We start from the raw sequence: 14,455 nt of genomic DNA, 5'->3' as shown, positions 1-14,455 counted from the left end.
GTTGACTTTAATGTAAAAACACCCACCGGGTGATTTCAGTATTCGAATATTGATTTATATTCTGATTCATAAGTGTTCTCAGTGACAAAATACAAAATCTATCTAATCCTATATCAGGCATAAATTATACCTAGATTCTAAATTTTTTTTTAATTTTTTTTTTTTTTTTGGTTCTACACTTATCACACTGTTCTTCACCTACTAAAAAAAGCACAAGCAGCACCCTGTTGCATTTCTCCCTGCATTCCCCCGGAAAGCCAGAACATTCTGTAATGTCTTTTCTTTTTTTTTTTTGCTGTTTCTTTTAGAGGCTCTGTACATCACCTGCAAGTTGCAGAACTGTACGGAGGCCAACAAGGGCAAACCTTTCCCCGGCTACATCGACCCCAATTCCCTGGTGGTGCAGGACGAGTATGTGTTTGTGCAGGTGAGTAATAAATGAAGGTGACATGGCAGGGGAAAAAAGATGTGGCTTGGCCCGAAGTGGTGACGGATCCGCCAGATGCTGCTAAAAACACCACGGTGAAGGACGGCATCCATGAGAAAGAGCTGGAACCGGCTTCACAGAGAACATCCCACGATCATCTTGTTCTGTATGGTTTTCATCCGTGTATAACACTAAAGCCTGTACAGTGTGGGCTAAATTCAGCAAGCGATTCAATGTGACAAAGTGACTGGGCAATTTGAAGCTGATAAATTGTCTCTAACACCTAACAGCATTTACAGAGGGCTGCTTGTACTCGCTGGTAAATTGCCACCTGGTCTAAAAGTAACCTCTTGTACTTGTGTTTGTGTCTGTCTCTATTATCCAAAGGTGTCGACAGGCGGTCGGCCAATCTACTACGTGTCATCAAGGCGAGACCTTTTCACACCGATGAAGCTTCCCAAATACACGCTTCCTAAGGTAATGCCTGGGCAGAACACTGAGAGCATAAACGTACGTATAGATAAGTATCAGTTCTTGTTAGGTCTTATGGTAACTAATTCTCTAATAATCCTCACTATTACACACGTGGAATCCAGGAATGTTTCTTTCAAGTGCTGTATTTTTTTTATTTAAATAGTATACAGGATGATATTTCTCATATTTAAACCTTCGATAATTTTTTTTTCATATGACAATTAAAATTTTTGATTCAATCAGGTTCCACAGCTTCTTTAGGTGTGTGTGTGTGTGTGTGTGTGTGTGTGTGTGTGGCAAAGCCCGCACAGTTTGTGGTAGATGCAATTTAAATTGCCAGCGTGTGTTTTCAACTTTAGCCTAGCCCAACAAGCTCGATTTAATGGTAATAGGAATATTAGTTCAGTGTCAAAGCTAGATAAAGTGAAAAAGGTCTTATCATGATTATTAATCTGATTTGGCACAGCGGGACAGGATCAGCCCGGCTCACCACATGGCCCCTTCACTCCATGCCACCACATTTATATTCAGCTGTGCCTGATCACAAATGAATTGATTAGGGCTAAAGGTTTTGCCTTTTTTATGTATGTAAATGTGACAATTTTTTTTTTTTTTTTGAGGGGGAAAACAACTTTGTTTTGCAATGTATTAAAATTATTATTATCATTATTATCATTATTGTTGTTGTTGTTGTTGTTGTTATAAGGTTGCTTAAAGGCATGAATAAAAATTTTTGACCACCAGCAGGACTATAAACACCTTATTGTCAAAGTTCTCTGCCAATTTTTAAAAAAGATAAAAACTTATGTCGGTCTGAGAAAACCAATTGCATGTGAATTTGGTTAAAATGTTACTATTATAATACTTGACATTTTTTTTGTACATACATCAAGTTTTATCCATTCAGTCGATCAAACCCTATTATATTTCAGTTGAGGAAACTTATTTTTCAGAACCTTAGTATAAAATAGAAATGGTGACTCTTGTGTTTCACAAGTTCCTAAAATAGGAGTGTTCAGTCTTGTCCACAAAGTGTTTATCCTGCAGGTTTATATTCCAGTCAAACAGGAAGCACACTTGAATTTGTTGAACTTCGTAAACAAGTGTAAAACTAGTGTAATTCCTGCATGGTAAAACAATAAGTTAAATGTTTGAAGATGAAATATGATACAGTATACATATCCCTACCTTTACTTCCAAGGACTTGCACGTGATCAGTACAGATGAAAACCGGGTGGTGGCAGCGGTTCAAGAGTGGAATCAGAATGACACCTATAACCTGTATGTCTCAGAGGCCGGAGGAGTGTTCTATACGCTCGCCTTAGAGAACGTCATGAGCAGCATGGGACCTGAGGGCAACGTTATGATTGAGCTGTATGAGGTATACCAGTTTTGCTTTTCCAAATTCTTAGACAAAAAAAAGAGTGTAGACAAGTCCTTATACATCAAGGGTGTCCTTTGTGGGGCCTCTGAGTGGCGCAGTGTTAAAGTGCCTGCTCTTTCACCCAGAGATCGCGAGTTCGATTCCCAGGTGGTGCTGTAATCTCTCGCAGCCAATGGTCTAGAGAAAGCCGATCTCTGTCAGAGGGGAGGGATTAATGCTCCCACAGCCAATAAGGGGCGTCTGTGAGCTCACGCGAGTGGAAGTAGCGCTCGTGCAAGTGGATAGCGCTGTCCTCCAAGTGTGTTAATTGGAGGACACCCCCAATGGTGTGTGAGCAGTTCGAAAAGATGCGGCCGGCTGGCGTCACATGGTTCGGAGGAAACACGTGATAGTCTTCAGTCTAAGTGGTGGTAGCCTTGATGTGGAAGCCCCTAGTGATGGGGAGGAATTGGACGCGACTAAACTAAGGGGAAAATCTGAGATATAATAATGAGACTGAGAGCTCTTGTCTGGGGAAAAAAAAGGTGTGATCTAAGCTAAAATGTGCATAAGCTTAATCTGCTGTGATCTAAGCTAAAATGTGCATAAGCTTAATCTGCTGTGATCTAAGCTGAAATGTGCATAAAAAAATTATGCTTACATTTATGCGTTTAGCAGACGTCCTTATCCAGAGCTACTTCGTATTTCATTACACATGTGAGCAGTTGAGGATTGAGGGCCTTGCTCAAGAGCCCAACAGGGACAACTTGGCAGTCATGGAATTTAAACCTGGGACCTTCCGAACCATAGTCCAATGCCTTAACTTACTCAAACTCAAACTTCTGTACTACCTTATTTAGGTTATTATAATACGAATCATTTCTCCGCGACATCTATTCAATTTACATATTGCTTCGCACAGGTTGTGTGTATAGATAGGGCAACATAAATCCCAGTCTCACTCTATCTCACCATCATGTAATTACCCTGTTGATGATAAAATTGGCCTAGTAAACCTTGCCTAAAGAGAGGAATCTAGTGCCTTGATTGAGGTTGCCACCCATCGCCATTAGCAACATTTTTAAAAAAAAAAAAGCCACCGCAGGCTAGAATAAAGTCCTCGGTTATTGAATGTGAATTTCTGTTCTGGTTCTTACTTGGTTTGCAGGTAGCAGGAATTAAAGGGATGTTTTTGGCCAACAAGAAATTAGATGACCAAGTGAAGACGTACATCACGTACAACAAAGGGCGAGACTGGAGACTATTGCAGGCTCCCTCTACTGATCTTCGAGGAAACAGCATTCACTGCTTATTGGTGAGAGAGGAAAAAAAAAGGTGTGTGTGTGTGTGTGGATGTGTGTGAGAGAGAGAAAGAGAGAGAGACAAAGCATGTGTAAGTGGGTTGGTGACAAAGAGGAACAGTGCGAGATGGTAGGGAGAGAGAGATAGAGTTTGATAATGAGACCGAGCGCTCCAGTTAAATGCTGTCTGTCTGAAACGTGTCTAATGTAGTGAGAGTTAAGCATCAAAAAGAGCAACGCTCATCACACTCACTCATCAAAGTCCAATAGCATGGCATCAACCTTCTACTAAAAGGTCAGGTGACATAAAGTATTGAGCTGCCTGTATTCTCTAAGGAGATAAGCAATTATGGCATGGCAGCATTTCTTCTTTCACTACTCATTATCGCACACATTGAATCATTTGCTCTACGTGCTCTGTGCTTTTAATGTATTAAAAAAAAAAAAAAAAAACATTGATATCGCTAGGATCCAAACTTTCCATTGTTACAAATGGAGGGTTACGAGTTTACATGCATGAAACAGCAGCACTATTTTTTTTTTTAACTGCCGATCCTGCACGCAGCCAGGATGACTTGATGGCATGCACTGAACTCAGATGAACTTGGGAGTGTAGGTTGTTTTCTTCGCTTTATTCTAGTCAGAGATGGGAAGTTATGAGTTACAGTACATGTCTAGGCAAATGGAGCATTTGGCCATTTTCCACTATGATGTTGCTAAATACAAGCAGGACATACTGTATTCTGTGTGCATGCTTAAATTAGTGTTTGATTGGCATTTAATAGCACAAGATACATACTGTCTGTCAGTACTTTAAACATTGTCTTGAAACATTAGCTTCACCCTATGAATGTAAATCTTACCGGAAATATTAGTCTGTTTTGTCCTATAAAAAAAACCCCAAACAACTTTACTACATGATTGATTAATGAGGCCAGTGTTTGCTGGTTATGTAGTAAAAACATCTCTCAGCCACCCATGGCTGTGACAGAAGAGCACTCATCTACTTCACTCAGATGCTCCAGCAAAAAATAATTACCCTTTGATAAATTTGACTAATTAATGGTCTCACACCCGGCCTTGCTTTCAGCTCCCATTATGGAGTTATTTGTCAGAAAATGTCAAAGATTTAATAAACCCCCAAACAGCCAGTGCAACATGTGGATACCATTGGCATTTGCAGTCGTGTAATGAAAATTGTTCCATTAAAGGTTACTCCAATCAAAATTAATGTTGGGATGCAACCAGTGGGAATTTGTACTGCTGTGGGATTTGTAATTAGGGCTACATGGCCATAGAGTGACAGCTTAGTTGAGGGTACTTAAAGAGAGTTTATATTGATTTTCACTTCATTTAATGACATAAATTATTGTCTGTGTGGGTGTTTGTTTGATCGTAGCCTTACTGTTCCCTGCATCTGCAACTCCATGTGTCGGCGAACCCTTACACGTCTGGAAATATCGCTAGCAAAGAGTCGGCGCCAGGAATCATAGTGGCATCGGGTAAGTGAGCATTTCCTCGAGCGATATTCAGCAAAGTTCAGAGCTGCAATAAAACTTCAAGGAATAAAATGCCATAAGGTAAACCAGACCTAGCACATGCCCGTCATCAATTATCGAGTCTTGACTGCAATGTTCGTAGTCTCAGCACGTTTAAAGTTAAATTCAACAAAACTTCCTTCACTAGTATATATATATAGTATCAGGGTGGTCTTTAAGGATACTGGGAATAGTGGAAACTATTAATTAATAATAGTGGCCATTTTTTTCCCCAATAAATCTACCACTGAATGACTTTTATACATAAAATATTAGACTAATTCTACTACATGCTAGGAGGCATAGTGGCATCGTGTTTAGCACTGTGGCCTCCCACCTCCAGGGTCGAAGTCCCACATTTAGATCTATTTGCATGTCCTCCTTGTACTCGGTGGGTTTCCTCTGTGTACGCCGGTTTCTCCAACAGTCCAAAGACATGCAAATTATGCTAACTGTGTGTGTGTGTTTGTGCCCTGTTTTGGATTGAGAGTGAGAGTGAGAGTAAGTGAGTAAGTATGAAGAAAGTAGTTAGAAAGCAGGGACGTTTTAATGTCCAATTAGCAAAGCAATGCATCCAACAATTCGGATACTGTACAAGAGCTTCAGTTAATGTTGGCTAGTTAACCATGACTGCTTTGGGTATTACAGCACACAGGTTTGTGTGCTTGTGAAAAACAAAACAGAATTGATGAGCAGTCGATAAGAATGGCCAGGCTGTTTTGAGCTGACAGGAAGATAGACTGCAGTACAGACTACAGCTGTGCAGAAAAGCATGTCAGAACATCCTAAATCATAAAGTAAATGGACTATAATAGCAAAAAGTACACATCAGGTTTCATTCCTGTTGGCCTATAACGAGAATCAAGAGCCAGTCTTAGGGCAGTCTAAGTCTAGGCATTTTGTGTCCATAGGGCTGCACTTACCTGAACAAGTGTACTATTACTGTAGTTTTCCCAAAAGTATTTCAGCAGTACTAAAGCATGCACTAACAGATAGGTGTTTTTTAAGGATAGTCTATTATGCACATTCCACAAGACATTAAATATTACAGTACGTCTATACACTGAAAGTACTCTGGTCATAAAGGTTGCCAACATTTATTTAATAATCTTTAAACACTTGCAACTCCAGGGTCTGGGTTCAATACCCGCCTTATGTCTGTGTGCATGGAGTTTGCATGTTCTCCCCATGCTTGGTGTGTTTCCTCTGGGTACTCCGGTGTCCTCCAACAGTCCGGAGACATGCAGACTAGAGTAACTGGCATTTCTATTTTTTCTTTGTGTGTGTGTGTGTGTGTGTGTGTGCCCTGCGATGAATTGACACCCTGTCCAGTGTCCCACTTGTAGGCTCCAGGCCCCCGCAACCCTGTGTAGAGGATAAAGTAGTAGACTGTGAGTGAGTGAGTGAATGAGTAAACACACCATCAGTTTTTTTCCCTTTTTCCCTTCACTTCATGTAAATAATCCAGTTTAATGTTAGTGTAAACATTATCTAGTAAATAACAACATCAACTTGTCCCTTTTTTTTTCATTTTCTTCAATTTAATAGTCCAGTTTCTAGCTCTTGGTATTAAGTTCATGATTTATAGATTATTAACTTAAGCATTAAATTTAAAATTACCGTATGTTGCAGTATGTACGTTAAGTATAACATATCAGGATAAAAAATATTACTATGTTTAAATATAATTGTACTGTAGAAAGGTATTTTTGATCCATGCAGTTATTACATACGGTTTTATTTATTTAGGCTTAACTATACTGAACAAAAATATAAACGCAACACTTTTGTTTTTGTTCCCATTTTTAATGAGATGAACTCAAAGATCTGAAACATTTTCTACATAAACAAAATAACCATATCTCTCAAATATTGTTCACAAATCTCAAATTCAAATTCAAATTTTATTTGTCACATACACAAACATACACAGTACGAAATGTAGTGAAATGCTTATACGACTGCCATTGACCCTAAAAGAGAATTAAAGTTTACAAATAAGAAATAAATATAAATAAAAAGAATATGATAGAAATTAAATAGAAAAATTAAATAAAACTAGGAAAATATAGAAATAAAAATAGAAATGTGCTAGGAAAAATAGAACTAAAAATAAAAATAGAAACATGATGTGCATAAAAATAGAAATATACTGTACATAGAAATATGATGTGCATAAAAATAGAAATATACTGTACAAATTGAAATATACTGTACTGGGTGTGCAAATATGCAAAGAACAAAGTGTCTTTGTGCAGAGGTTATTAAAGTGACTTTGTGCACTGGTCCAGGATGTAAACGTAAACATGTAGTGTAATTGTGAAGGTAGGTGTGCAAAGTTATTAAAGTGTCTTTGTGTAATGGTCCAGGATGTGAATGTACAACATGTAGTGTAGATATGAAGGAAGGTGAGCGTGTAATTGTCCATAGTGTTCATGGATGTAAAAGGATTGATAGATTTGATCAATTATGGAAAGATTGTGTTAGTTCGTGGTTGTGGTTGAGTGACCTTTTGGCCTGCGGGAAGAAGCTCCTCCTTAGTCTCTCTGTGTTGGCCTTCAAGGAGCGGAATCGCTTCCCAGACCGCAACAGAGTAAACAGTCCGTTATTGGGGTGGCTGAGGTCCTTCACGATCTTCCTGGCCTTGGTCAAGCACCACTTGCTGTAGATCGAGTGCAGGTCAGGGAGCTCGATGCGGATGATGCGCTCAGCTGATCGCACCACCCTCTGTAGAGCTCGCCTGTCCTGCATGGTGCTGTTCCCGAACCAGGTCGTGATATTTCTCATCAGGATGCGCTCTATGGTGCAGGAGTAGAAATTCCTGAGCACCTTGGAGGGCAGTCTAAAGTCTCTCAAGCGTCTGAGGTGGTAGAGACGCTGCCGGGCCTTTTTTACCACGGTGTTGATGTGACAGGACCATGCCAGGTCCTGCGTGATGTGAACACCGAGGTATCTGAAGCTGTCCACTCTCTCCACTGGGCTCCTGTTGATGACGGGGGTCTGGTAGTTCCTCACCTGCTTTGTACTGAAGTCCACTATCAGCTCCTTTGTCTTACTGACGTTCAGGAGGAGATTGTTTCTCTGGCACCAGTTCTCCAGATTTCCAACCTCCTCCAGGTAGGCCGTCTCATCGTTGTTTGTGATCAGGCCCACCACAACAGTGTCGTCAGCAAACTTGATGATGGTGGTGGAGCTGGTAGTGGCCACGCAGTCGTGGGTGTACAGCAGGGGGACACAATCCTGGGGGGCTCCAGTGCTGAGAGTGAGGGAGGCTGAGACATGTCCGCCCATCCTCACTGCCTGTGGTCTGCCAGTCAGAAAATTGGAGATCCACTGACACATTGATGAGCTGAGTCCCAGGTGCTCCAGCTTGGTGGTAAGTGTGGAGGGAATTATGGTATTAAATGCAGAACTGTAGTCGATGAAGAGCATTTTCACATAATTCCCCCTCCGAGTGTCCAGGTGAGTGAGAGATGTATGGAGGAGATGAGAGATTGCATCGTCCGTGGAACGGTTTGGACAATAAGCGAACTGTAGTGGGTCTAGTGTGTCTGGTAGTGAAGAGATGATGAAGTCTCTGACCAGGCGTTCAAAGCACTTTATCACTACTGAGGTGAGGGCTACAGGGCGATATTCATTGAGGGAAGCAGGATGAGGTTTCTTTGGGACAGGAACAATGATGGATTCTTTGAAGCATGTGGGGATCACCGACTGAGATAAAGAGATGTTGAATATCTCAGTGAACACAGGTGCTAGCTGGTCTGCGCAGGCTCTGAGAATGCGGCCTAAGATGCCGTCTGGTCCTGCTGCTTTCCTGGTGTTTACTCTCTTGAAGGCTCTCCTCACGTCATGCTCGGTGATGATGAACGCGCTTCCGGTGCTGGCAGTGACTTCCTGTCTGCAGCCGTTAGCGCCGCTAGCACTAGCATCGCTAGCGTCTTTAGCTGCAGCCTCGAAGCGAGCATAGAAAGTGTTCAGCTCGTCTGCCAGAGACACGTCTGCGTTTATCATACCGGATGTTGGTGCTTTATAATCCGTTATTGTCCTTAATCCCTGCCACAGGCTCCTAGAGTCACTCTGTTGGAGTTGTGACTCTAGTTTCCTCCCGTAGCGCTGCTTCGCCTCTTTCACCGCCTTCCGGACACTGTATGACGCAGCCTTGTACGGTTCCATGTCCCCCGACGCGAGTCCCATGTTGTAGGCAGCGGTGACGGCACCCACGGCTTCTGGTTGGGAAAAGTTTTAATAGTCTTTTTTTCTACGGTATCGTCCGCTAGTTTCCCGATGAATCCCACAACCGCTTCCGTAAACACGCTGACGTCACCATCGGAGCTGTTTCTGAACATGTCCCAGTCTGCGTCATCGAGTGCGTCCTGTAACGCGGCCACCAAATGGTCCGTCCAGCGCGCGACCTCCCTCTGAACCGGAACTTCCTGTTTCAGCCTTTGTTTGTATTTTGGCATGAGGAAGATGGCGGCGTGGTCGGATTTACCAAACGGTGGACAAGATTGTGCCTTGTAGCCATCCTTGACCGTTGTGTAGCAGTGGTCCAGTGTCCTTTCGCCCCTGGTGGGGCAGGTGATGTGCTGATATAAGTTTGGCGCCCGGTGTTGTGTTTGTTGCTGTGTGAGTGCCTCATGCAGCTCGCATAAGGCAGTGTCCGTGTCCGTTTGTGGTGGAATATAAACGGCGCTGATTATGACCGATGTAAACTCCCGAGGAAGGTAAAAAGGACGACACATAATGGACAGTAGTTCCAGATTTGGTGTGCAGGAGCGTGTGAGAGGAACAACGCTCGCACTGTTGCACCAGCTGCTGTTCACCATTAAACACACGCCGCCTCCCCTTGACTTCCCCGAGTCCCGCGTCCTGTCCATGCGGTGAACCGAGAAAAACTCGGCCGGCTGGATGGCGTGGTCCGGCACTGCTGGGTTCAGCCATGTCTCGGTGAAGCAGAGGAGATTGCAGTCCCGAATGTCTCTCTGGAACTTTATCCTGGCCCTGAGGTCATCGAGCTTGTTCTCCAGTGACTGGACGTTGGCGAGCAGGATGCTAGGCAGAGGTGTGCGGTGTGCACGGGCTCTCAGCCTGTTCCTGACGCCGGCTCGTTTCCCTCGGGGCCGCCGCTTCGCGTCGCGTCCTTTGTTGTCCCTCAGGATCTCACTCGGCCAGCTCGGATCCGGAGTTAAAAACGTCGAATTGTGAGTACATTGTATACCAATAGAAACAAGAGTGTCTCTATCATAACTAATGTACCCCATGGTGGTAATTTTGCCGGTTTTAAAACGCTGTAAACTAACTTAAAGAACAAAAACAAAGAAAAGGTGGTCGGAGCAGTCGTGACGGCAGCCGACCTCACCGGCGCCATCTTGAAACGTCCTGAAATCTGTCAAAATCCGTTACGATGAAGAACTGGAGTCAAGTCGAGACCCCAATGAGGACGACGAGCATGCAGATGAGCTTCCCTGAGACTGTTTCTGACAGTTTGTGCAGAAATCCTTTGGTTATGCAATCCGATTGTTTCAGCAGCTGCCCGAGTGGCTGGTCTCAGACGATCTTGGAGGTGAACCTGCTGGATGTGGAGGTCCTGGGCTGGTGTGGTTACACGTCGTTTGCGGTTGTGAGGCTGGTTGGATGTACTGCCAAATCCTCTGAAACACCTTTGGAGACGGCTTATGGTGGAGAAATGAACATTCAATTCACGAGCAACAGATCTGGTTGACATTCCTGCTGTCAGCATGCCAATTGCACGCTCCCTCAATGCTTGTGGCATCGGTGGCGTTTTGCTGTGAGACAAAACTGCACATTCCAGAGTGGCCTTTTATTGTGGGCAGTATAAGGTACACCTGTGCACTACTCATGATGACAGATCAGCATCTTGATGTGGCACACCTGTGAGGTGGGATGGATTATTTCGGCAAAAGAGAAGTGCTTACTATTACAGATTTTGACAGATTTGTGAACAATATTTGAAAGATATGGTTATTTTGTGTATGTAGAAAATGTTTCAGATCTTTGAGTTCATCTCGTAACAAATGGGAGCAAAAACAAAAGTGTTGCGTTTATATTTTTGTTCAGTATATATTATATTATCAGGAGTGTACAGAAAGAGGGAGATGATAATGCTTAGACAAAAACGAGCAGCATTACCGTAATCTACTGTATGCTGGACTACAAGCAAAGGAATCTTATCTATTGATTGTGAGCCTGACACCTCAGCAATACTCAACAAACGCTGTTGGTTATACAAGTCCATGTAGAACTGTGCATTAAGACGCTTTCTTACTTACTTTGTAAGCTTTTATTGAGCTGCTGTTGCCGATCTGTTGTTCATATGAAGTCCATGAAGAAACTTGGAAAATAGCCTATAAACAAGATTAGCAGCATGCCAGTGCAAACCAACAGAGATGCTAAGTGCTTTCAATCGCATCTTTTACTATCTTCCCTTTTTGTTTCTTAATTCCAGCTTCTTTCCTAAATGCTATTCATCCTATAACCTTAAAGACACTCATCATGCTTTTTTTCATTATTTTCTTGGATGACCCTTTCACTTGTGTGGTTCACGTTATTCAAATACCATATTGTCTTGTGTATGGACACAGATGGAATATAAACGTCTCTCTGACTTTCCAGATAGGGAAATCCCCAAAGGGGAGTATATTAGATGCTCCTCAGCACACTGAATTTGAGGTGATTGATTTGACTGTCCTGAGGTCTCTCTCTCTCCCATCAAAGCAACGCAGATGTAACTTATTTAAGGTTGAACATAATGTCCTGTGATGGCAGAAAACTTTCACTGAACTTGGCAATTTAGAAAGAATGGACCGTATTTATCAAAGGCGTGCAGAAACGAGCGCAGATCTGAGCAGACAGAATGATGCATCTGATTCATGAAACCGCTGTGCGACATTAAAATGCGCAGTGATCTGAGCGCGGATGATGAATCGGCTTCATCTGCATCGACTCCCGCCCATTAAACCATTATTTACGTTATATTACTACGACATATCTCAATTTATTCTCATATGCATGTGATTTACATGAAAAACCCTTATTTATGCCGAGTTTGTAATAGTGAGCCAATAAAAGGAGAACATTTAAGCATTTATCTGTTAGAGGAAAAGAATGAACGAAAAAAAAGTCAAAAATCTAAGTAAGGAAAACCCATTAATGATGGTAAAAAAGGATTTTTTTTTCTTATGAACTCCACATTTTATTTCTGGGAGTAAAAAATTAAATAGGTCAGAATTTATAAATATATTCCTGGCAAATAAAGCTTTATTTTAAATATAGTTTAAACTATACAGTAGTTATTCCAATTAGAAAGGTTTCCACCTTGGATACCCCAGTGTTTTGCCACATGATCTCTATTATCAGACATTTGTAGTGTACAGTATGTGTAATTAGAGTGGACGGGAATATATTGATACTGATAATATTTTGTGCATGTTTTCTTTGTTATACATGGATATGAAAAACGGCAAAATATTATGTCAAGATAAGTATGAATTTTGTTTGATTTTTATTTTTTTAGAAGCTACAACTCTACCTCCCACAGTTATGTCTCAATGAATAAATAAGCCAGCAGTTGTGTTTGTGGGAATCTAAGCATTAGTTTCGCTTCAGTACATATGGACAGCTCCCTATCCTAGCACAGATATGCACCATATAATGTCTGTTTGTGCATCAACTGACCGCATGGCCATCAGTCATGCCCTAAGGTATATAACATTACAGTAGGAGAACCAGATCCAGACAAAGTAAATGCAACAGCTTTTTACCCCCAGCAGCTTTCCACACACATCTCATGTCACTTAAACACAAATCACTTTTGCATATTTTAGGTTTTGTAACACTATTTCTCTGCTTTACCACAGTGTGTACCCTGCAGCATCCCACATAGTTGTGTAAGGTATATAACATGGTGTTCGATCAACGTCCAAATCACACAATGTCCCGTTTTGCAGAATGTAGTAGATGTTAGGCGTTGCCTACCTGTCATCTGTTATTGCTGGAGTAATATCAACATTCTCCAAATCCAATTTGAACACATTTAAACCATTAATGGCAGCTGCTGTGATGGACAGAAAGTATCTTTACATTGCTGATCATGAGACAGATAGAAGCGATATGACGCCATTATCATGACGTGTTTGGTTTTGCTCTACAATTCAGCCAGCTACGCCTGGTGCTTTGCTCAAGACTTGCATGTTTATTGGTCCTTAATTAAGGTTATATACAGTACTGTAACAGTTTTTAAAATCAACATTTTGGTAAATAATAAAAAAAAAAAAAACATTGTTTGTAGGGGAATAATAATTTGCCAAAATACAGCGACACAAAAAAAAACAGCACTTTTTATCATAAAGTAATGAAAAACTGCAGAGTGAGGAACAAGATCCAGTATTTATACCAAATTCTCTAAACTTGACATGGTGGCTTATAATTGTGAAGTGAAAGGGAAATTATGTAACATCAGTGGGGACAGGGAACCAGCTTTCCTGTCCCCTTTTGCCCCCTTCCTGATTTCTTATTCTTTTGCATGTTAGTCACACTTAAATGTTTCTGCTCATCAAAACCCGTAGTCAAAGATAACATAATTGAACACAAAATGCAGTTTTTAAATGAAGGTTATTAAGGGAGAAAAAAAAACTCCAAATCTACATGGCCCTGTGTGAAAAAGTGATTGCCCCCCTTGTTAAAAAATAACTTAACTGTGGTTTATCACACCTGAGTTCAATTTCTGTAGTCACCCCCAGGCCTGATTACTGCTACACTTGTTTCAATCAATGACATCAATCAAGAAATCACTTAAATAGGAGCTACCTGACACAGAGAAGTAGACCAAAAGCACCTCAAAAGCTAGACATCATGCCAAGATCCAAAGAAATTCAGGAACAAATGAGAACAAAAGTAATTGAGATCTATCAGTCTGGTAAAGGTTATAAAGCCATTTCTAAAGCTTTGGGACTCCAGCCAACCACAGTGAGAGCCATTATCCACAAATGGCAAAAACATGGAACAGTGGTGAACCTTCCCAGGAGTGGCCGGCCGACCAAATTACCCCAAGAGCGCAGAGACAACTCATCCGAGAGGCCACAAAAGACCCCAGGACAACATCTAAAGAACAGCAGGCCTCACTTGCCTCAATTAAGGTCAGTGTTCACGACTCCACCATAAGAAAGAGACTGGGCAAAAACGGCCTGCATGGCAGATTTCCAAGGCGCAAACCACTTTTAAGCAAAAAAAAACATTAAGGCTCGTCTCAATTTTGCTAAAAAACATCTCAATGATTGCCAAGACTTTTGGGAAAATACCTTGTGGACCGACGAGACAAAAGTTGAACTTTTTG

General features: G+C 41.7%; 1 protein-coding gene across 2 annotated transcripts in view; it reads left to right on the top strand.

Annotated features, from left to right (window-relative positions):
* LOC128506861 (VPS10 domain-containing receptor SorCS1) overlaps positions 1–14,455 on the top strand; it is a 254,147-nt gene that overhangs the window by 191,367 nt on the left and 48,325 nt on the right. For both annotated transcript variants that reach the window (XM_053477466.1, XM_053477467.1), the window contains exons 7-11: positions 309–427; positions 815–904; positions 2,103–2,282; positions 3,433–3,579; positions 4,965–5,067. In XM_053477466.1, the coding sequence (XP_053333441.1) occupies positions 309–427; positions 815–904; positions 2,103–2,282; positions 3,433–3,579; positions 4,965–5,067 (639 nt within the window). The remainder of the gene's footprint in view (positions 1–308; positions 428–814; positions 905–2,102; positions 2,283–3,432; positions 3,580–4,964; positions 5,068–14,455) is intronic.

Source organism: Clarias gariepinus, chromosome 18 (assembly GCF_024256425.1).
Source record: "Clarias gariepinus isolate MV-2021 ecotype Netherlands chromosome 18, CGAR_prim_01v2, whole genome shotgun sequence".
Taxonomy (NCBI): Eukaryota; Metazoa; Chordata; class Actinopteri; order Siluriformes; family Clariidae; genus Clarias; species Clarias gariepinus.
Note: the sequence above shows the minus strand (reverse complement) of the source record. Positions and strands in the feature narration are given on the sequence as shown.